Raw genomic sequence first — 22,013 nt, 5'->3', positions numbered from 1 at the left:
ATTGTTGAATGATTTTATAACCCCAAATAAAGCTTATATAACTAGCACAGGTATAATTGAACATATTATTAATATAAAGGCATACATTGTACAAATCATAAAAAATTTAACACTTGGTTTCTAGACTAGAAAAATATATAGGTAGGCACTTTTTTCCACTTACTAATCCTTACATCCTACACTTCCTTAGTATATTATACATACCAATCTGTTAAAACCTCGAGGCAAGATACTATATATCGAAATTAACATACCTTTAACTACTATCTTCTGCATTCAAAATGCATTCTCTAAGATAACTTTCCAAATCATTTTTGTTTCGTGATATGTAAAATTGACTAAGAACTGAGTATTTTGCACTTGCAACTTTCATACCCAAAAGCTTGAGATGTTTCTTCTTCATCACCTGTGGTCCAATCAATTGTTTGCTGTGAGCACAGAAATGGTCCGGCAGGTGGATCAAGAGTGCTGTGTTCTCATTCTTAGCCGATTTCAATTTCCAATTGAAAGAATCAGTTTCCAAACTCACTGGGTGTAACATGACATCTATTAGATAAGTTTCATCTGCATATAAAAAGGGAATCAGGACAGCGGTAGACACCTTCTCACCACCACTAGCTAGCTTCAGTAAGCTTCCTTTTATCTTCTCTATAATATTTCTTATCCTACCATCCTGTGAAATGGACTTGGACCATTGATCTTTGGGCATGAATGGTCCAACATAATCCTCACATTCAAGTGCCAAAGCGGTGTCAATCAAGTGAAGCTTTCTCAGTGTCTCGGGATTATTTATTTTAACTAAATACTCTGCACTGAACAATCTTCTCACAACTTCCATTGGGTATTCTCCTGCATATAGATGAGATAGTACTATTGAACAAATATCATCAGGGATCATTTTCTCAAATTTTTCATTAATTGTATCTTCAGCTAAGCTCCAAAACCGTTTGTGATTTTTTGGATTGTAATTTAAATATCCAAATGGATAAATGAAAGATTTAAGGAAACTGTTTGGGACAGATCTTCCATTTCTTATAAAGTATTCACTGCATTCTTCCAAAATTTTTGGGTTATGTATTTGAAACCGCATGCAGTGATTTAAGATACCCACTATTAGTATTTGTGATTCAATTTTGGCACCTTTTAGTTTCATATACTTCTCAATTGCCTTCTCTATGACATCATCAGTATAGTTTAATCTAGTAAACTTCGAAATTATATCCAGTAGCATATCCTCATCCAAGGCATGCAGGTTAAAATAGAACCATTGTCCAACCACAGCAAATGATTGCAGAGATAAATACTTTTCCTGCATAAAGGTATTTAATATCTCTTGCATTCCAGAGACTTTAATGTTATGCCACAAATCTGCGAGTTTTTGTTCCATCAAAGTTAGTATTATCTTCTTACTTGCTTTAAACCCAGGTAAGATTTTAAATATTAGTGCAATATTAATTCCATTGATTTCATGTTCTCTATCAACAAAACCAACCCAAAGTTTATCCATTGTGTCAGAATATTTTGAGTCTGTATTATTTTCCATCAGAAATAAAATGAACTCGCACAGTTGTTCCACTGACAACTGATTATCAATCACTCTAAGCAAAAGCTCATCACTAAATTTGTGTTTATACGGCGCCATAAATGATGAATTAGAATTAAGTATGTTGAGTATTGTCTGTGTGTCTTCAGTCTTCATTACAACTTTAAGTAACTTATCTAGAATTGCACCTTTAGCAAGATTGATATGGATTGTCGCTGAAGGAACATATGGTGTTGAAGGTGGTTCTTTTTCTAAATAGTAAATGCGCTCCATAGCGCCCAGCGCAATGTTGGGGGTTATCTTGGTGCACTTTGATAATAAAGTAAATACATCTCTCAGATGCATGCACTGCTGGAACTCTGCTTTGATCAAGTGGTAGTCATGCGAGTCTTGCGAGCTCTGTTCACACTCCATGGGCGGTTTCTCTATATCTATGAGGTCCTTCATCTTCCTCACTACAACGGGAAGCTCTTGTACATTGAACCCATTCTCTACTAAAATTGTACTGTTAGTAAAGTCCCCGCTATTAAAAACATCATTATTGTCACTATAATAACGTTGAAATAAGCTAAATTTGCTGAACGATGTACTAACGTTTCCTGAAGATAACCCATTGTTTCGTATTTTACAATACGATCTCCGCAAAACAAACGGTATGGCCATCTGGTTTTTTTTTGTAATGCACCAATAATTGCACCACAAACAATAACTTATTTAATGTATGTATAAGTCAATCCAACGAGATAGATAGATAATGATGTTGACCTTCATTAGCCTTCATAATATTTCTCCCATGCCTGTCCCATTCACAATCACAACCAAAGAGAATATAACCACTACGTTCACACTTCACACTACGTTTTATGATCACAACAAACAGAACATAATAATTTAATTTCCTTTCAGTCAGTCAGTCAGGCAGGCAGGTGTCTGTCTGTCTTGTCTGTCAGTGTCAGTCAGTCTAGTGTCAGTGTCACTTGGATAAACGATACAAGATACACTGGAAACTTTACACTGAACTATGAGCTGAAGGCAGCGGGGCTACTACGAAATTCGAAAATAGAAGTTCGTGTCGTTCCGTCCCTCTAAGACTTACACTATTTAATACGAGAGTGAGAGAGATGGTACGCTACGAACTTCGATTTTTGAATTTTGGAGTAGGTCCTCAGATTCATTGGTTTTTGTTTTTAGGGTTCCGGAGCCAAAATGGCAAAAACGGTACCCTTATAGTTTCGCCATGTCTGTTTGTCTGTCTGTGTATCTGTCTGTCTGTCCGTCCGCGGCTTTGCTCAGGAGGATCTCGCCGTACGGAGTACGGATGTACATATTAAATAAAAGGTATAGCCGGGTAAGCATGGCGAAACTGCCCTTAGCGAAAATAATAATTACCTTTTACTGGGTTATTAACCTTTTACATATGTAGTGCTTTTACCAAAAATTAAGCCTCAAATCCTTCAGGTTTAAAAAAAAACCGCCTAAAAGAAATAACATTTTTATTTTATTTTAGCCAAAGTACTAACCCAATTTCTTTGTTATTTGGATATGTTTTATATACAATTAAGGTTGCTTTCTAAAAAAAATATTGAATTATCTCTTGAAAAATAGAAAAAAAATCGTTAACTTTAAAAAAAAACGTGTGAAATTGCGACAGTTACCTAATTTACATATTTTATGTAGAATTTAATAACGTTTAACATTCATTTTTTTAATAACTAAAATCGGGATTAACAGTGCGAAAAACTTGAATTTGTGACATCCCATACATTCTTTTCAAACAAAATACTTTCTACGTATTACACTATGAAGTTATATTCCCAACGCATTTTGAATTTGGAACGCGACTTATTTTACTGAGTGCGGACCTTAAAATCCGTGGCTATATGCGGCTAGGGCTTACGGCATTCAGACAATTAAAAGAAAACAAAAAGGCGGGAATGGTTAGAATGGCACGAATTTGGGTGACACTCTTTCCCGGCCGAGATAACACCGACATGGAAATACCGGCCCTGTTTTTTGTGTACACGCCCATAGAAACTGACAGGAGCTTCTATGGGCGTGTACACGAAAAACAGGGTCGGTATTTCCATCCCGTTATTATCCGGGCCGGGAAAGTGTCACCCACGAATTTTATACTGAGCGTTAACGATTGCGAGATGTCTGTTCCTTCATTGAATAAATATGAAGCTTTGAAAACTTTTTTTGAAAAAATGCCAGGTGAAATCGTTGTATGTTCTCGCTTATGATTATATTTGTGTACAACTACGAAGATCCGTGACAGAGTATTTCGAAGAAGAAAGTGGTTACTCCTTAGCGGAAAATGTAAGTTTTGTCATTACTTAATTAGTGTATTTACTTTAAACTAAGCAATCGTTTGTGATTAAGCAGCATTCGTAGCAATTATATACTGCCGTTTAACTGGTTTATCTTTATAATATTACAGTCTCTACAAAAAATGCGTACCCCGTAGCCGTATATATAGCCACAAAACCAATTTACAGTGCAAAACGTCATATTCTGAATTCAAATTCGTTAAGATAGCGTTCAAAATATACTTCATTCATTTATTGTCAACTTGGTTTTGCTTGTATGAAGAGTGTTATGGAATGTCACAAATTCGATTTTTCAAACTGTTAATCCCGATTTTAGCTATTGAAAAAAATATGTTAAACATCATTTAATTCTACATAAAATATGTAAATTTGGAAATTGTCGCAATCTCGCAACGTATTTTTTTCAAGAGATAATTCAATAACTTTTTTTTTTAGAAAACGATCTTTTACAACAACAACGACCTTATACAACATATCCAAATTACAAAGAAGTTATTTTAAGTTATTTGTACTTTGGCTAAAATAAAATAAAAATGTTATTTCTTTTTATGCGGTTTTTTTAAACCTGAAGGATTTGAGGCTTAATTTTTAGTGAAAGCACTACAAAAAATAATAACCCAGTAAAAGGAAATTATTTTTTTCGCTAAGGGCTGTTTCGCCATGCTTACCCGGCTATACCCTTTAAGTGACCATTATATTTTATCCTTTCTCTTTAATTAAAAATATATTAAAAAAATCAACAGAATAGCCGAAGCAACTTCGAGATTCACGTCTGCCATGCTTGCCTGTCCGGAATACACTGACACGCTTTCAAGCATTCAAGCGTTTGTATAGGCTTGGAATTGATAGACGCTTGGCAAGCCTCAGCAAGGGCGTAAATGTAGCATTAGAGGTGATAAATAAACGTGACTTAATTCATGTTAATTTTTCTGATTTCAAAATATTTTTCGGCTTGCTATCTCCAGTGTGATTATAAGCTTCTTGACACTGACAAACAGCAGTCATCTTTTCGTGAAAAATATAGGGTCGCGTTCAATGAACAGCGCTTTCACATTTGTTTATATAGTCAAAGGAACAGTGATGATCAGTGATCACAAAATTCTATATTGCTCTCGTGTCTGACATTTTTTAATGCGCAAGTTGTCTCCGCGCGGTTTCCTGAATTTTGCTACCAAGTCGCAAAAGCAAAAACTACAATCACTCTACAACGTGAAGAAGAAGAATATATTTATGTTTAATTTAACTGACATTGGCCCAAGCCTTAAGGCCGCCATTGAGGCACAGAATAAGTAATAGTACACGTAATTTTGGGGAATAATAATAATAATGTCGCGTTCTCATGTCAAACATCTATATTGTACAGTGTTTGATGGTAGGCTGTCATCGTTCATCCACCAATACGTCTCATATTTCGTTTTCTAGATTTATTTTACCGTACAACGGCAAAATCTACTAGACCCTGGCAAAATTGTCCTCCAATGGACAGCGGTTTTAGTATCGAATCGAACCATTCGAAATCGAAATCGAACAGAACCATTACATCCGTGCATTACATAACCAGCTATGAATGAAGCGTATGAAGCTTGAAGTAGGTATTCAAGCCTTTTTATTATTATCTGTGCTATGCCAGTTCAGTTGTCAGCTGATGGCCAACTACAATATGTGTGCTCGTGACAGTCATTCGGGTCATTTTCGGTTATTTTACGTTAAAAACTAAGACGAGTACGAAAACTATTATTTAGTGATATTTACATCATAGCAAAGAAGGTGCTGTTGCCAGGTGTAGCTTGATAAGGTGGGTACCTGTTTATTTTAATAATTACTATATATGAAGAGATTTAAAGAATTTCTTCAATGAAAATAAGCAAAGGTTGAGTATTTTTCGGATTTACTGTCAAAGTCTTCACCTGCATTACAATGACACTACTTACAACTATAATTTTGTAATACCTCTGAAATAACCCATATTTTTTTGTGTTCCAATATACTTAACCATTTATTGTAACACTAGCTATTGCCCGCGGCTTCGCTTGTGTGGAATTCGGTTATCGCGTGCCGTTTCCTCGGGAACTGCATTTTTCCGGGATCACTCTCTGGCCCATAAACTATCTCTATGCCAAAAATCACGTCGATCCGTCGCTGTTTGGTTTTGTGAAAGACGGACAAACATATACACACACACACGCACACGCACGCGCACGCACGCACCACGCACGCGCGCGCACGCACGCACGCACGCACGCACGCACACTTTCGTATTATAATATTAGTAAGGATTTGAAACCTAACGGTAAAATTTGCACACGTTTGTGTTCTATAATAAAAACATAATAAATACCGCCAATAAATGTACTTACATGTAGGTACTGATTTGCCAAAGGAAACTCCAAAATTGCGGAATTTTTCATATACTTACTTAGGAAAATTTCGGAAACTTCTCACAATTTTGTTTGGAGATTGAAACTTTCAATTTCTTAAATTTAAATTTCCTATGTTTCTTGCGAAAATTTCCAGAAATTTCCGAGAATTTTGCCAACTTTTTGGAAACTTTCTGCAACTTGTACATCTGTACTTACCTACATGTAGGTATTTTGTGTTCGAAATAGGTGAGAAACGTGTGCTACAATTTGACCGTTAATTCAAACCTTAAACACAGAATAAGTAATAGTCCTTAAATTAAATGGAGTACCTACCTACCTACGAGTAGTGCAGCATTACCTATACGTCCAAGCTCAAAAGGTACCCGTGAACCCTAAGTAAGCTGACATATCCACAATTTATAAAAAAGAAACAACACACAAATTTCTATAAAAAAAAATCACATAAACAAGAGTTAGACAATTTTTAAGATCACACGTTGCGAGACAGAGCGATTAGTCGTTTTACGTAAACATTGATAATTTGCAAGGTTATATAAAGTTAATTAATCAGCCGCAAGCCAAATTAAATCTAATGAAAAATGTAGAAAGTGTTTATGGAAAGCCTTTTTTGAATTTTGAAAATAAACATGTCCCAACACCTATACAAAAGACACACAATATTAAGAGCTAAGGAAATTCCTGATATGTTGGAACTAGTTTATTGTACGCTAGCACTAATGCCTACATGCATGCATTCATCGGGAAACTAGCCTACAACCTGTGGGAGCAAAAATCTACAATAGCGATTGTCTTTCGTATACATACGGTACTAGCGTGCCATTTAAAGGGGAAAGATTAGGTTATTCTAGTATAATTTGACCGGTTTCACTACGTAACGGCGTCCTCTTCTGAACTTCCACACCGACGGAGCCCACGAAGCAGTAGACGTCACACGCACGTGTCTCCCGTGCGTGATTAAACGTGCGGAAAAAACACAAGACGACACCCATCACGAGTAGGTAGTCGATCAGGATGAGAGTAGGGGTAAGGGTAGGACCGATGAAAAATCGGCAGTATTAGAGATATCGATAAAGCGCCCCGTCGCACGGGCGTGCAGCAGAAAAACAGCAGGCAAACGCTTAAAAAACTTGCGGCACAAGCCGGCCACACACAATTGGTAAAATCACTGGTACTGACACTGGTATCACTACACCAAAGAAAAAACTGGATGCAGAATATTTTAAAATAAAAATTCCAACTCTGACAAGAGCTCCGCGCTATCCAACATGTGATCCAAGAATTCAGGCCAAAGCAAAAGCATCAGTCGAACCAACGAATCATTGAATTAAAATTTCAAATTCGAAATCAGAAACCAAATGTGTAATACAAAAGAGTTAACAGCCAGCACACAACCGGCCAGTAAAAACGCTTGGAAAATGAACGAAAAGTTTGCAACACGAAACACTCATGCAGCGATGTAATGCTGCACTAGGTAGGTATATGCTTTGTATTATACCGAATAGGTACTTACATAATTAAATTTGAAACTGTGATTGGTGTCAAGCACATTTAGTTATTTTAGAAAAATACCTGTTGCTTATCTCTTATTACGTTACAAAATAGTTCGTAAAACTTTAGTTACATACCTACCTACCATATCTACTTAACTACCGTCAGGCTATTAACAAAATAACATCATTCAGTTTTATTACAGTCGTTCGTCAAGTAGGTACTATTAGCCTTGTGACATTGCTCATGAAGTTATTATAAACAAACACTGCTACTCTACATTTCCACTCAGCCTGGTCAGCCAATGGAAACCTACTTCACACATACGCAGGCGACTCATAGGTACCTACGTGCCGCAATTTACATGAATAGTGGCCTGCCATCAGGCATAACATATCTCAATTAGCACTTAGCCAAAAGACCTTCAAAGCAATTTTTTAAATTACTCTTTGGAGAGCAAATCACTGTATAAAAAACCACAAGCACAGAATATTTTTCAATGATTATCTAAGTGATAAGAAATACCTAATCCACGTTTATCTGCACTAAGCCTGTGTAATAGCATTTGTACATGTAGCTATGGGTACCTACTTACGTACAACAGTGATAGTGTATTATTAGGTTGGTACATGCTTACTTCACTTGAAAAGGTACCTACCTTGCTATCATATTCCATGACACTAGACAATTATTGCATATGTCTGCACTAACATGACTGTGAGTACTGTACCTACCTACTTGTTTACGTGTGACTAAAATAATTCAGGTCAAATACGTATTTTATTCTCAGTTCTCAATGTTACTATGAGAAGGTTATTTTACTACTTGGACTAGTTAGCGACATTAGCGTCATTAATTACACGGCTTAACTTTAGATTTGTTTATGCTTTAGTTAGAATTTTGTGTGACATTCTGAAATTATCTAGTTGCTCCATCATTCAATGCCAAGTAATCAACTAATCTGTCTACAAACATACTACGTAATAAACTTAATAAACTAAAAGAAGTACCTACTTGTAGGTATAGGTACTTGGTTTTTTTAAGAGGGAGAAAGTCGAGTCATTGAGTCATTATATGGCAAGCAATTACCGCCGCTGATAAACACCCGCATGTCAATTCGAATTCATAAAAAACTGGTCACTTAATTACAACAATCTTGTTTGCGACACTTGCGCTGCATGTATACCTTCCGCCGCCTAACTTTGCCTAAAAGTTCATTGCCCCGACTAGTACCACAAAAACTATAAAGGTATAATTCCAATAATTGAATAGGGACTATACCGTTAAGCGATTCGAACACAATCCGGGAGTAACGTAAAGACGCCGCATAAAAAATGTATCACAAAAATGCGTCAAAACTGAGTATTAAGTAATGAAGGCAGATTTATATGGCGCGTGGTATAATGTGGGCGTCGAAATACACCGCCCACAAGTTCAGGCTGTCTATCTCTGTCTATGCATTTTGTATGGTCACAACACGATGCCAAAAGCCAAAATTGCTTTTGAGTGCGTCCAAAACGCAAGCTTAACCTTCTATAAGATCAACAAAATCTGGCTATCCTTGAGCCCATAAACCGGGAAAGCTACGCGGAATAAAGAGTGTAGTCATAAGTTCGCCCCACGAATACATCCCTGGCAAAACTAAGGCCTCACTGGCTGGTATTATTTTAGTCTTTGCCAGTAATGTCCTAATGCTGTTCTAACGGCCCGACCACAAATACACGTGATCGGCGGCGCGGAAAGCGTCAGCTCTGTTCATTAGGGTGCGTCCCGACTATCCAACACAATTAATAATATAATAATAATAATATATAATGGGACACTTGACACCAATTGTTACTTTAGTCGTTTAACACGTTTATTATATCCAGCATTTTCTATTAAATGTCGCCAATTCTAATAAAATTCACAATGTAACTATGTATGTTTCATTAACATGCGCACCTTTTCGCGCCGGAAACGCTCACCACACTTTTCCCCTTTCAACTTTTTCTATGGTGAGAAATTACCTAGAAACAGTAACTATGTGGGGCTCATCTACGAGGGGATACCCGCTAAGAACCACAAGAGTGCCCTCGTTGCTATTGGGGACGCCACGGGAGCATGAAATGACACCGCGACGCCCACTGGCCGTCTCACGTCGACGCAGTGCAATATAGGCTCAGCTCCCCACCACACTGTGGTTAACTGACACCACACGCAATGAACAGAGAAAACGCTTGCCACACCGACCACGCGTAGTCCTGAAGTCCTGACCGAGCCGTAATAGTTTGTCAACATTTCAGATGGTTCGGCAATTGCGTTGGGGAATAGCAGGGGTGGGTATGATAGCCCACGACTTTCTGACGGCTCTGGGCACGCTGCCCGACGACCAGCACCGAGTGGTGGCCATCGCTGGCAAGGAGCTGGACCGGGCGCACCGCCTCGCCACGCTCCACAAAATCGCCACAGCCTATGAAGGCTACGACGCGCTTGCTCGTGACGATTCCATAGGTAAATAAACAATAGAGATAAAGGCTAAACTGTCTTTTGTTTACACGGTCGAATGGACTCGCTACGTTTTGCGCACGTTCCACGGAGTAATTGGACTGTAAACAAATATATAAATTGTGTTCTGCTGCTGAATTACTAATATTTGTTTGTTACCATAATTATGTAACAATTAATATATTTTTTTAAACACTTTTTTCTTCAGTCGTAGATGAAAAGGGTGGGTCGATGACAATTCAGATGTTTCTGCAACTTTATTGTATCTTTTGTATCTTGTTTCTTTGCACCGATTACCCCCCTTCGCCACCATTTTGGTATTATAATTATATTATTAGTCTTTTTAGGAAATGAACAAGAGTAAAAAGCGGAATCACGATCATTAGCTGATTGAATTATTTCAGTACCACAGGACTATACATATTATTATATTATAATGTATTTAAAGATCTAAAAGTAGATAGATACTATCACACACGCAATGTACGCACGGTTAAATCACTCACTATAACTGTATGTGACACGCCATCTGTGCTGCCACCTGGGGCGATTATTCATAAAAATAAAAGTCCGAGTGATATTTTATATTAAAGCAAAAGTTGGAGCTTTTAGTGTTTCATAAAACTCTTGTTCACAGACATCGTGTTTGTCAGCGTCCTTAACCTGCAACACTACGAAGTATCCACCCTAATGTTAGAAAGTGGTAAGCACGTGTTGTGCGAGAAGCCAATGGGTATGACGCACAAGCAGACCAAGGCGCTGGCGACGCTCGCGCGAGAGAAGAAACTGTTCCTCCTTGAGGGCATGTGGTCGCGGTTCTTCCCAGCTTACAGCGCTTTAGAGGAGCACGTCGCATCGGGCGGGCTAGGGGACATCTATCATGTCAGCACACAGTTCGGGGTCCAAATTAACGACATTGAAAGAAACTTGTAAGAGTCACGCTTTATCTTCTTAGGTTTCCGCCACAAGCAATTACCTACTATATTTGCAATACGGTATTTGACAATTCTTTAATTTGCCATATCGAACATATTAGGTATTATGTTGTTTGTCTAATGTTTAGCGAAGAAAAAATATTATTCGGTTGAATATTGACTTGACAGCTACGAATAATAATTATTAATAAGTATTCGTAGAATTATTATTCGTAGCTTGACAGCGATTTTTTGAATGATCTATATATCTGCCTCTTTCTAAAACGTTTTTCTCTACGCAGTTGCTATGCGTGACGTAACATGCTGGTGGTATTTCTTTCACTGCCTAATATTGAGTTTCAAACCATTATCCGCGGCTTCGCTCGCATGAACCATAAACATTTCAAAGAAGCAAGCAAACATGCAAGTGAGCATGCAAGCAAGCTTACAACCCAGCATGCAAGCAAGCGTGCATTCAAAGCTGCATTTAAGCATGCATTCAAGTATGAAGCAAGCATGTAAGTATGCAAGAAGTAGCATGCAAGCAAGAATGCAAGCAAGCATACAATCAATCATGCAAGCAAGCATGTAATGGAGAATGGATGAAAAATGTAGAAACGCTTGAAACTTTTTATATCAATAGGAATAATCTTTGTACTTAGAAAGAAAAAGAATTTATGTGTCTTTGACTTGATCGTTTTGACGGGTGACAATCTACCGGGCCGAATAATACTGACATGGAAATACCGAACTTGTTTTTCATGTACACGCCCATAGAAACTGACATGAGCTTTCCATCCATTCATTTCTTATGTTTTTAATACAAGAAAAAGTAACTTAAACCTCAAAATTCACTTGTTTTGTTTACGAAAACACCGGCGCGAGCATGACACTACAATCGGATGCGTTCGTATGTGGTTCGTATAAACTCGGTAATTCTCGGAACAAAATACAAACGGAATGCACTTCGTTCGAACGAGACTGCCATAGACAATTGGCGCCGGAACGAAAAACTGAATATTCGCATTCGCGAATGTTCAAAAAATGACATTCGTTACATCATTATTCTCTACTATTGTCATAAAACTTGCCATAGAATATTATGTATATTCGTTTTCGATGCTATCATAGGTTCATGTTAAAACCTAGACGTAAGCGCTTTACTAACCGAAAAGCACAAGACCGGTCTGAGTGGAGAGCCTTGGGGGAGGCCTATGTCCAGCAGTCGACGTCTTTCGGCTGACATGATGATGATGATAATGATAGCCTTCTTGGGTGGTGTTTAAAAAGACTATTTGCTATTACCAGTCCGTTGTCAGCTGCAAACTGAATTAGACGCTCCCCTCTCTCATTGCGGTTACCTAGGCCGTATGGAATGGACCCATGACCTCCCACAACCCGCTGTCAACTGAGCTTGAGCCGATTTTCGCATTGAAATCGCCGGAAATAACCAGAATTTCTCTATTCGACACTTTGTGCAGGGCGGCTTCCAATGTGGTGTAGAACATCTCGATTACGCTATCATCAGCTTCAGGGGTTGGGAGACGCTCCCCTCTCTCATTGCGGTTACCTAGGCCATATGGACCCATGACCTCCCACAACTCGCTGTCAACTGAGCTTGAGCCGATTTTCGCATTGAAATCGCCGGAAATAACCAGAATTTCTCTATTCGACTCTTTGTGCAGGGCGGCTTCCAACGTGGTGTAGAACATCTCGATTACGCTATCATCAGCTTCAGGGGTTGGGGCATACACTTGGATGATGTTGAAATTAACTGGCATAGCATAACTGGCATTTATCTTAATCGATATGATCCGGTCGCTTACTGGTTCGTAGCCCATGACGCAATTACTTAACTCATTGGGGATTGTGATCGCAACTCCATTTCTGCTTCTTGTGTCCAGAAAAGTAAATTGTATGATTTTCGGTCCGAAAGTGACCGTTTCCCCTCCAGTGTGTTTCGCTGAGGCCACATATAGATATATCGCAACGCATGAGTTCTCTTTCCAAAATCTCAAGCTTTCCCGGCTGCAGCAGCCCCCGAACATTCCAGTTTCCAATTTTCATGATGTTTGACAGCGTCAATTTAATCTTTCCAGTAGCATCGTTTACGTGCAATGCCTGGTCACCTACATTCACACGGCCGGTAGCCCATGTCACATTGCCTGCCCCGGCAGCAATACAGCGCCGGTTGCTAAGCGCGTCGCTACACTTCTCTTTATTTATAGGATGTACTTGCATACGTAACTTTCATGGGATGTTAGTAGCAGTGGTTTCCCGTTGCCTTCTGCCCCAGTCTTTTAGGAGTTATTTATACCCCAAGGCCACCGATGCCTCTTCTAGAAGGTTGCCCCACTGGGTATATATGGTTATACCGCCAGAGCCTCGTCTGTTATCCAGCAGGGAGCACCACGGCGACTTGCAGTCGCCGTCACCAGCTATTCTTGCGAGTAACCGATGTGTGCAGGTGAGGTTGACATTTGGGTTGGATATAGATCTTAGTTCCGTTCTCCCCTTACTCCGACCCCACTCCAAGTAGGTAATACTAACTGCTGAAAACCGTTTTCAGGGTGTTTTCTAAATTCCCACGGGATAGGGAATAAATGAGATTTGTATTTTTTTTTTCAACTAATGACGCTATTTTCGTAACTATAATTATTAGCAACTTCAAATTTGGCACGCAAGTAGGTAATACTAACAGCTAAAAACGATTTTTAGGATTTATCCTAATTCCCACGGGATAGGGAATAAATGGGATTTATATTTTCGCTTCAAAGTGGCCCTAACTCCGTAATTATAAATATTAGAGACTTCAAATTTGGCATGCAGGTAGATAATACTAACAGGTGACAAAATGTTTCAAAGATTTTCCGAAAATCCCACGGAATAAAACGAATAAAGAGGATTTTATAGGTACTCCAACTGAACACTAACGAACAACAGAAAACGAACAAGCTAATCTAATAAAACTAGGGACTAGAAATTTGGCAAACTGATGTAAATCTGGTAACAATACAATAATTTAGCAGTGACATCCTGCTCATCCTGTCCAGGATCGTCTCCATAGGGAACTCCTCAAAAGTTGATGGCACACACAAAAGACTTTACATAATTGTTAAATTTCAATGACAATGCGTTTATATGATATACGCCACCTGATGCTGCAGCCAGGGTCGACTGCTGATGACGGAACTCCTCAAGGGCTGATAGCACAGATTCGAAAATTTACATTTACGTTCAACGAACTGACACAATTAATTTGCTCACCCGCGACCTTTATGATAGCTACTTTTGTGCATGAAATGTGTGTTCATGCAATTCCTCCGCCTCCACTACACTGTATGAACACACACAAATCAATCTATCACCACCACCACATTACACTGACGCGTTTCGAATTCAACCAGAACTCATCTTCAGAGCAACACACAAGCGTTCAGCATGCTACAGTGTGGAGGTGGAGGAACTGCATGAACACACATTTATTTCATAAACAGTTACAGTTACCAATAATTTCTGGCAAGATATGTCGGAAAACGTAAAACTTACTGAACCTTCTTTTTTAATGATAGTCCCGATTGATTAATTAGTTTAATTTTGGTTTCTTTAGCTCGAATGCAAGCATCATATCATAATAGAGGTACTTTTACAAAGTTATTTATCATGCTGTATGTACTTATAAAATCAAAATGTGTCTTAAAAAATATTTTTATTTTTTCGCATTGACGCGGAACCTTAAAATGTTTAATTCTTTTTATTTTAACTATCACTAACAGTACTATATGTCATAGAAAAAGAAAATTACAGTTATAGAATTATGTCCAGGTTTTCCTTCTTTTCTTGGCCTATTATCATAATTTGATTAAATTCGTAATTAAGATTAGCATTGCATTACCTATGTCAACGTAAGAGTTTCGTAGTCTCTTAAAAAATCAAATTGCATAATGTGTATCACATTTTTCATTTACATTTAAACCATCCATTTAAAGCTTACGGGCATTAACCGCTTCACTATAACATAGAGCGACCGCCGAGCGTAGGTATAAAAAGTGAAGTACATACAGGAGATTGACTTCTGAAATATCTGTGTTTTGTGACTAACCAAGGTGCCTACAGTACGATTACTTGGAGTTAACACTTGACAAATGGGCGTGCCTTCAGTCAATTTTCAACTTTGACGTCATACAAATAAAGCCATTTTTAGTATACCGCTACCCACATTTACAGATTATGTAAAAACTATTTTATTTGTATGACGTCAAAGTTGAAAATTGACTGAAGGCACGCCCATCTGTCAAGTGTTAACTCCAAGTAATCGTACTGTACAAGAACAAAGCCACAAAAATAAAAAATCTTGTTCAAATGAATGTAACTGTTCTATTTCAGAATGAAAGATTTAGGCGGCGGTGCGGTGCTAGATCTTGGGATATACATGCTGCAGCTAGTTCAATTCATATACAAGGACGCCCCAACAGACTTGGTGTGCACCGGGCACTTGAATAAGACGGGCGTGGACGAATCCATTTCTTGTGCACTGAAGTACAAGGATGGCCGGACGGCGACACTGTCTGCACACACCCGCGCAACTATGACCAATAAAGCTGAAATTACAGGAACTAAAGGATCTGTCACCGTAAGTTAATGACTTTTGATTTTTTTTTTCATAACCATGGAATCAGGAATGAGGACATGAGGAGATGTAGAACCATTAGGCAGATTAGGCAACTGCCTAGGGGCCCCGCACACGTATGTACAAGACATCGAAAATGCTTCATACAGTAAAAAAAAAATTGGAAGTTTTGTATTCTCAATAAAAATATATTTATCGTTCTTCTTTCAACTGACAGAATCAGTTGATTTGAACTGATGATCTTTGAACGGTCGAGATAAGGCCCCGAAAATTGTATTGCCTGGGGGCCCCACGGAGAAGTACCACACAGCGTAGGACGTCCACCAAGGAGATGGACGGATGATCTGGTCAAAGCCGCGTGCTTAGGGTGGATGTAAACCGCTTCCAACCGAAGCAACTGGAGGTATTATAGTGATGGCCTGTCATGTCCTACAGTGGACGTCATACAATGATGAGTGTATACTGTGTGTACATTACGGTGCAGTGTCCGTAGCTTATGCACTTTTAGACATTGAGAGCGGAAGATGACAGCAATATTTAAAGTAGGTTATATTGTACTATGCTATTCAGCTGCTATTGGTTAGTGTGGGCTTTGCTGTTAGATTCACTCGCTGTCTAGTAATGGTGGCGGTTTATAAAAAAAAGCCTTTTTTTACGTTTCAAACTTGTTTTTTGGACTTTGAAAATAACATCTGTATTTGTAGTTGCCAGAACTGGAAAATTGTCAGTTAAACGAGAGAAGTTTAATCAAATCCCATCCTAATAGCAGTTGAATTGCATGGTAATTGCTATTAGTCTAAGATCCGAACTTGAAAAGATCTTCACCGGTATGATAATAGAATGAAATGTATTTTATAATAAATTTAGTATTTTAGAAAATATATTAGAAATGGATTTGCTACAAAAATCCTGGACAGGCTATTTTTAATTATTAAAAAAAAAATATTTTTATTAAATTTTTGTTGCATCATCGAGATTATAAGACAATTTTACATTAACTTAACAGTATAATACATATAGAATATGTAGACGTTGGGTTTTGCTATTGTTTACCTGGACGAACTACTGGGTTGCCAGGTATAAACTTAAACAGGTATGTCGACGTCATTTACTTTCACTTGATAAGATAATAGAAAAAATTGTATATCAACGTAAGCGCCATTTTATTGTGAACACGTTGATATAGGGTTGTCTGCATTTAATTAAAAATCATTAAAAATAAAATAAAAAAAACTGCCTGTCCAGGATTTTTTAGCAAAATCATTTCTAATACGTTTTCTAAAATACTAAATTTATTATAAAAATACATTTCATTCTATTATCAGACCGGTGAAGATCTTTCCAAGTTCGGATCTTCTACTATATAGCATGGCACGAATAATGACTGCTAAATCTGTTTGCGTACATTACGCTTCCCAATCTCAAATTACCGACTATACTTAAACTGCGTAAAATTGTGACAATAGTGACACCTTTATCACTGTATCAGTTAGAAAAACATTTTCTTATTTAATCGTATTAACGTTACAATTTGTTTGCGGAAAAAACGAGAATAGTATAGTGTAGATAAGCATTATTAAACTTGTACTTTAGGTATGGTACTATCTAATTAATTCCATTAGTCCGACCAACGAGGCTTTTGCAACCCTGATAATTCTCCCGCCTATGAAACTTGGCACATGATGAAAATAGGTAATACAGATTAGATATACAATAATCCAATAACTTTTCTTACGAGAAGTTAGGTAGATTTACCTAAACATGAAAATCGTTTATAGATCTCTGCGAAAAATTCCTCAGACTGAAATAAAATTCTTTCTGTATACGTACCTATGTAAAACTTCGAATATATATGTAAAGTTATCCAATTATTTTTCGATTTCAGAGATACCGCAAATTTAACTTTTAACATTTTGCACCATAACTTCTACTGAAAAATTGCTCTGCTGATTTTTATTTTTTAATATGATTTTATTTACTAAAATAAATAGCTTTTATAAGTTATCCAAAAGATTTTCCTTTACGATATTATAATTCTTATTTTTACGTAAGTACGTCGTGTGAATAATTGCTCAGGTAAATTTATTAGGTCTCTTAGTCAGAGGTCGCTCTATTGTAAGAGATTTTTCAATACTTAATCCAATTGAAATTCAACTAAATATACCATGTTTTAATTGTTTTATAAATATCAATAATTGCTAATACTCAGTATTGCCGCCGCTTAGCAGCGACCGGGCGCGCGGGTGTGCAGAGGGCTGCGGGGCATTTATACCGTAGCAGCCAAAGTATCCAAAAGTATGAGACACCACAGGAAAATTGACTTTATTACACACCGTATAAGGTCCAATGATCCTGTTAGCTAGTCCTCTTTTAATACAATGTGAATGGTGTTCCATTTTCAGTCTCTTAAAAAATTAAAATAAAAATCAGCAGAGCAATTTTTCAGTAGAAGTTATAGTTATAGTTAAAAGTTAAATTTGCGGTATCTCTGAAATAGAAAAATAATTGGATAGTTTTACATACATATTCTAAGTAGTACATATAGGTACGTATACAGAGAGAATTTCAATCTGAGGAATTTTTCGCAGAGAGCTATAAACGATTTTCATGTTAAGGTGAAAATACCTAACTTATCGTAACAATAGTTGTTGGATTATTGTATGTATATCTATAAGCTGTATTACCTATTTTCATCATGTGCCAAGTTTCATAGGCGGGAGAATTATTCGGAAGTCTCCATACAACGAATCTCCTCGTAGAAGACTAGATCACATGCAAAGAAATAGGTACTATAGGTACCTATTGTTTTTCTTTTTTGAAAATGAAATAGACAGGAGCTATTTATTTCCTACCATTTTCTTGTTTTTAGTTAGTGACGTTGGTTTTGATTGATTCTTTTCCCTGTATTGGCAGCGGGTTGGTGTTTTATCAAATTCAAATTCAAATCCAAATCATTTATTCAGTAGGTAAATAGGCCGCAAGGGGCACTTTTACACGTCATTTTTTAAACTACCAGCGCTTTCGGAAAGACCATCATTGCCAAGAAGAATGCGCCGCAAGAAACTTGGCAGAAAGTCATTTTTTCAACATAAAATAATTACAAATAAAATACTTAAAAACTACAGTTTACAATTAAATAAATAAAAAAAAATACAAAAAAATAATAATACAGGGATGTATTAGTTACAAAACTAAACACTAACTATTATCTACGTTCAGTGGAAGTGTAGACTGCTTCCACCGTCATAAATAAATAAAAAAACTGAAATTTACATTCCAGGTCAGCTTTTGGATTGCGAAGGCAAGCTCACGTCTGCCGCCCCCAAAGTTAGCTCACACGCACTCATATCATGCCATCACTGCCATTATCTTCGCTATGTACAGTTGACTACAAAAATATGTACCTATACCCTCTAAAGTTACAATAATATGTGTACACAACCTTAACGTTTAATTAATAAAGTCTTGTACTTATACATATTTCTGTAACTTTAGCTGTATCGATCTTTTTGTAGTCGACTGTACACTGATTATAGTATTTTTTTTATAATAACCGCACGTTTCTTTACTTACCTATTTTTGCTACCGCTATCACGGTCCATTTGTAGCGTATGTTTGACAAGAGACCGGTCAGCGAGACAGGCATACGCTAAATCACTAGTAGAGTAGGTAGTGGTGTAGCGTGAGATATTTCCGTGGTAAAGCCGAAGTAAAGATCGCCCACATCCTTCATAAATAATTTGCGTCCTGTTGTCGTATTTTCTCAATATTGGGCAAGCCGGTGGGAATGGGTTTCTATGGATGCTTCGCCACTGGTAGGTACCTACCCCTTTAATACTTTGTACGTTGTGCTGTGCGTCACAATTTGTAAACAAATTATTAATTAAACTTATTAATTATTGAATTATTTATTTATGTAGATACTTAGTGAAAAAATGGAAAGGAGGATAGAAGGGTGAAAAATAATTTACGATCTATTGTCCAGTCCAAACTACCAAGTACTTATAGAAAAAAAAAACATGAAAATCGATCGAGCCGTTTCGAAGAAGTGCTACCACCAACACCGTGACACGAGATTTTTACATATTAGAAGATTAAACTAAACAGCTCACCAAATTAACTAAGCAAAATTCAAATATCACACTCGCACGGCTGACAGTTCTCCTCTTTCTGACGTTATCGACCCAAGATTAGTCGCAACATAAAGAATTTTCAAAAATATTTTATTTTTAGTTGGAATTCTTCTGGTGCCCCACGACGCTGCGTCTGTCCGCCGCCAACATAACAGAATGGACGCTCCCCAAGGGACAGTTCAATTTCCACTTCCACAATAGCGCCGGCCTCAGCTATGAAATACAAGAGTGCTACGATTGTATCACTAAAGGTAATTAATTTTTTTTTTAATGAACGTTGAAAACATTATTAGTCTTTTATCTTAGAATCTAAGAATTACTATCTAACACTTATCGCAGATAGTAATTAAAATCAATTGAAACTTTTTTTTTTCATAATAAAAAACAGGACTGTCCCATCAACCTCGACCACTTTATTGGTTGCCATGGCCGTTGCAGACTTTCATAGTTTTCTAATCTGTCCTATTTCTTTAGGTTATTATATAACGCCATTGTCATTTAGCTTTTAGTTAGCCGTGTAGACCGTACATATCAGATTTTGTGCTTTGACATAATAATATCTTAACATCTTTTTGTCTCTTTTCACATATGACTTCATAACTTCTCCTTTTTTTTCTTTTTGAATAATATTTAATATGTTTTCTCGGAAAAGTAGGTACCTAAATACATTAATTAATTTTACACATTATATTTCAGGTTTACTAGAAAGTCCAAAATTGACCTTGCAAGAGAGCATTTTGCTGGCCAAATTATCAGACACCATGAGAGCTCAGATTGGAGTGTTAGAAAGTGAACTTTAAAGTTAAGGAACCAAGAATTCCTAACATCAAAAGCGATGAGTAACACAATGTAGAGGAATCTGCCATTAATCAATGGGACCATTGGCGTATCTAGGGGGGGCCTGGCCTGGATTTTTGTGTGAATATATCAGTATTATAGAATATCAAATCAGTAGTCCAATATCCTGCCCCCCCCCCCCCCCCCCTCTATACGCCTATGAATGGGTCAATAAGATTATATTTGATAATCAATGAATTATTATGTAGTTTAGACGAAAAAATCTAATTTCCCACCGTCCCAGAGCACAAATCGTCTCTTTCCTCGCGTACTGTCTTAAGCCGAGTTTAGACTTTCAAGAAAAACCATGCATGTTGCATTACATTCCGGCGCTCGATTGACCACTACAAACTCGTTGGCTTTACGGCCTCGCAATGTAATGCAACTAGCACGATTTTTCTTGCAAGTCTATACTCTGCTTTATAAAACAAACTATCCCATGTTAGTGAAGACGACTATGTGCGAGCAAGCTGAGAGGGACGACGTAAGATTAAATAAATAAGTATTTATTCGTAGCTATATTTTCTGGATAAAGAAGCAGTGGAACTAGTGGAACAAATTGAATGTGATATTGACCATGTATTCTTAATATTCGTATCCTAAGACATTGTAGTCAGATGCCGTTACGTTCCTAAGTTAATCTTAATGAATCCCGCCAATGTTGTAATGAAGCCAGTAAAGAAGCAATAAGTGATTTACTCCCTGAGCAATTCGTTGTTCTTGCGAAGTAGCACATGTGCTAATCGTGTAGGTACTTAAAAAGTACATACTTACCTCAACTAACTGTGATTGTTTCTGTCCAGGAGTGAAATGTATTAACACTAATATTTATAATTAAATGATGTGAAATACTTAGTTGTTAACATATTTAATCTGAATTCTTAACGTTATACAAAGTTCCAAAATACAATTCGAAATATTCTGTGCTTTTTATCTATAATATTAACCTCTTAAATTGTAATATGTTTGCACAAAGATTCCTTGTGGGTCCGAAACTGTACATTATATATTCTTATCTTTGTACACCTGCGTATCTAATAAACAGAGTGAATTTACTATCCTTCGCGTTTCAATATTCAATTTTGTTCTTGTAAGGTATGAGTGCACGTCACTGTCCCAATAGTTGTCGTCTTAAATTTTATGTCATTAACAATATAAGTGGCAGCAGGACGTGAGAGTGTCATCTATTGGACATTAGCGAATCAAGCACTCGGACGTATAACTGATAGTGAAAGTCTTCAGTTACAACAATAAATTTGATGTTTAGATG

General features: G+C 37.2%; 2 protein-coding genes across 2 annotated transcripts; one reads left to right on the top strand and one right to left on the bottom strand.

Moving 5' to 3' along the window:
• Nucleotides 1-5: 5 nt before the first annotated feature.
• LOC141438314 (uncharacterized) lies at nt 6-2,479 on the bottom strand. Its single transcript, XM_074102156.1, has one exon. It carries the CDS (start codon nt 2,204-2,206, stop codon nt 257-259), a length of 1,950 nt encoding a protein of 649 aa, XP_073958257.1. The 5' UTR covers nt 2,207-2,479; the 3' UTR covers nt 6-256.
• A 2,773-nt stretch (nt 2,480-5,252) lies between these two features.
• LOC141438253 (trans-1,2-dihydrobenzene-1,2-diol dehydrogenase-like) lies at nt 5,253-21,801 on the top strand. Its single transcript, XM_074102049.1, has 6 exons — nt 5,253-5,668; nt 10,028-10,235; nt 10,867-11,158; nt 15,530-15,776; nt 20,007-20,157; nt 20,603-21,801. The coding sequence occupies exons 2-6, from the start codon at nt 10,028-10,030 to the stop codon at nt 20,704-20,706; spliced, it is 1,002 nt and encodes a 333-aa protein (XP_073958150.1). The 5' UTR covers nt 5,253-5,668; the 3' UTR covers nt 20,707-21,801.
• The last annotated feature ends 212 nt before the right edge of the window (nt 21,802-22,013 follow it).

The sequence above is a fragment of the Choristoneura fumiferana genome, chromosome 18, assembly GCF_025370935.1.
Source record: "Choristoneura fumiferana chromosome 18, NRCan_CFum_1, whole genome shotgun sequence".
Taxonomy (NCBI): Eukaryota; Metazoa; Arthropoda; class Insecta; order Lepidoptera; family Tortricidae; genus Choristoneura; species Choristoneura fumiferana.
The sequence above is the reverse complement of the archived record's forward strand: the minus strand, read 5'-3'. Positions and strand labels throughout refer to the sequence as shown.

Coding starts and splice junctions, on each gene's coding strand:
- LOC141438314 (XM_074102156.1), bottom strand. CDS start 2,206: ATGGCCATACCGTTTGTTTTGCGGAGATCGTATTGTAAAATACGAAAC.
- LOC141438253 (XM_074102049.1), top strand. CDS start 10,028: ATGGTTCGGCAATTGCGTTGGGGAATAGCAGGGGTGGGTATGATAGCC. Junction 10,236..10,866: donor TGCTCGTGACGATTCCATAG/GTAAATAAACAA, acceptor TCTTGTTCACAG/ACATCGTGTTTGTCAGCGTC. Junction 11,159..15,529: donor AACGACATTGAAAGAAACTT/GTAAGAGTCACG, acceptor GTTCTATTTCAG/AATGAAAGATTTAGGCGGCG.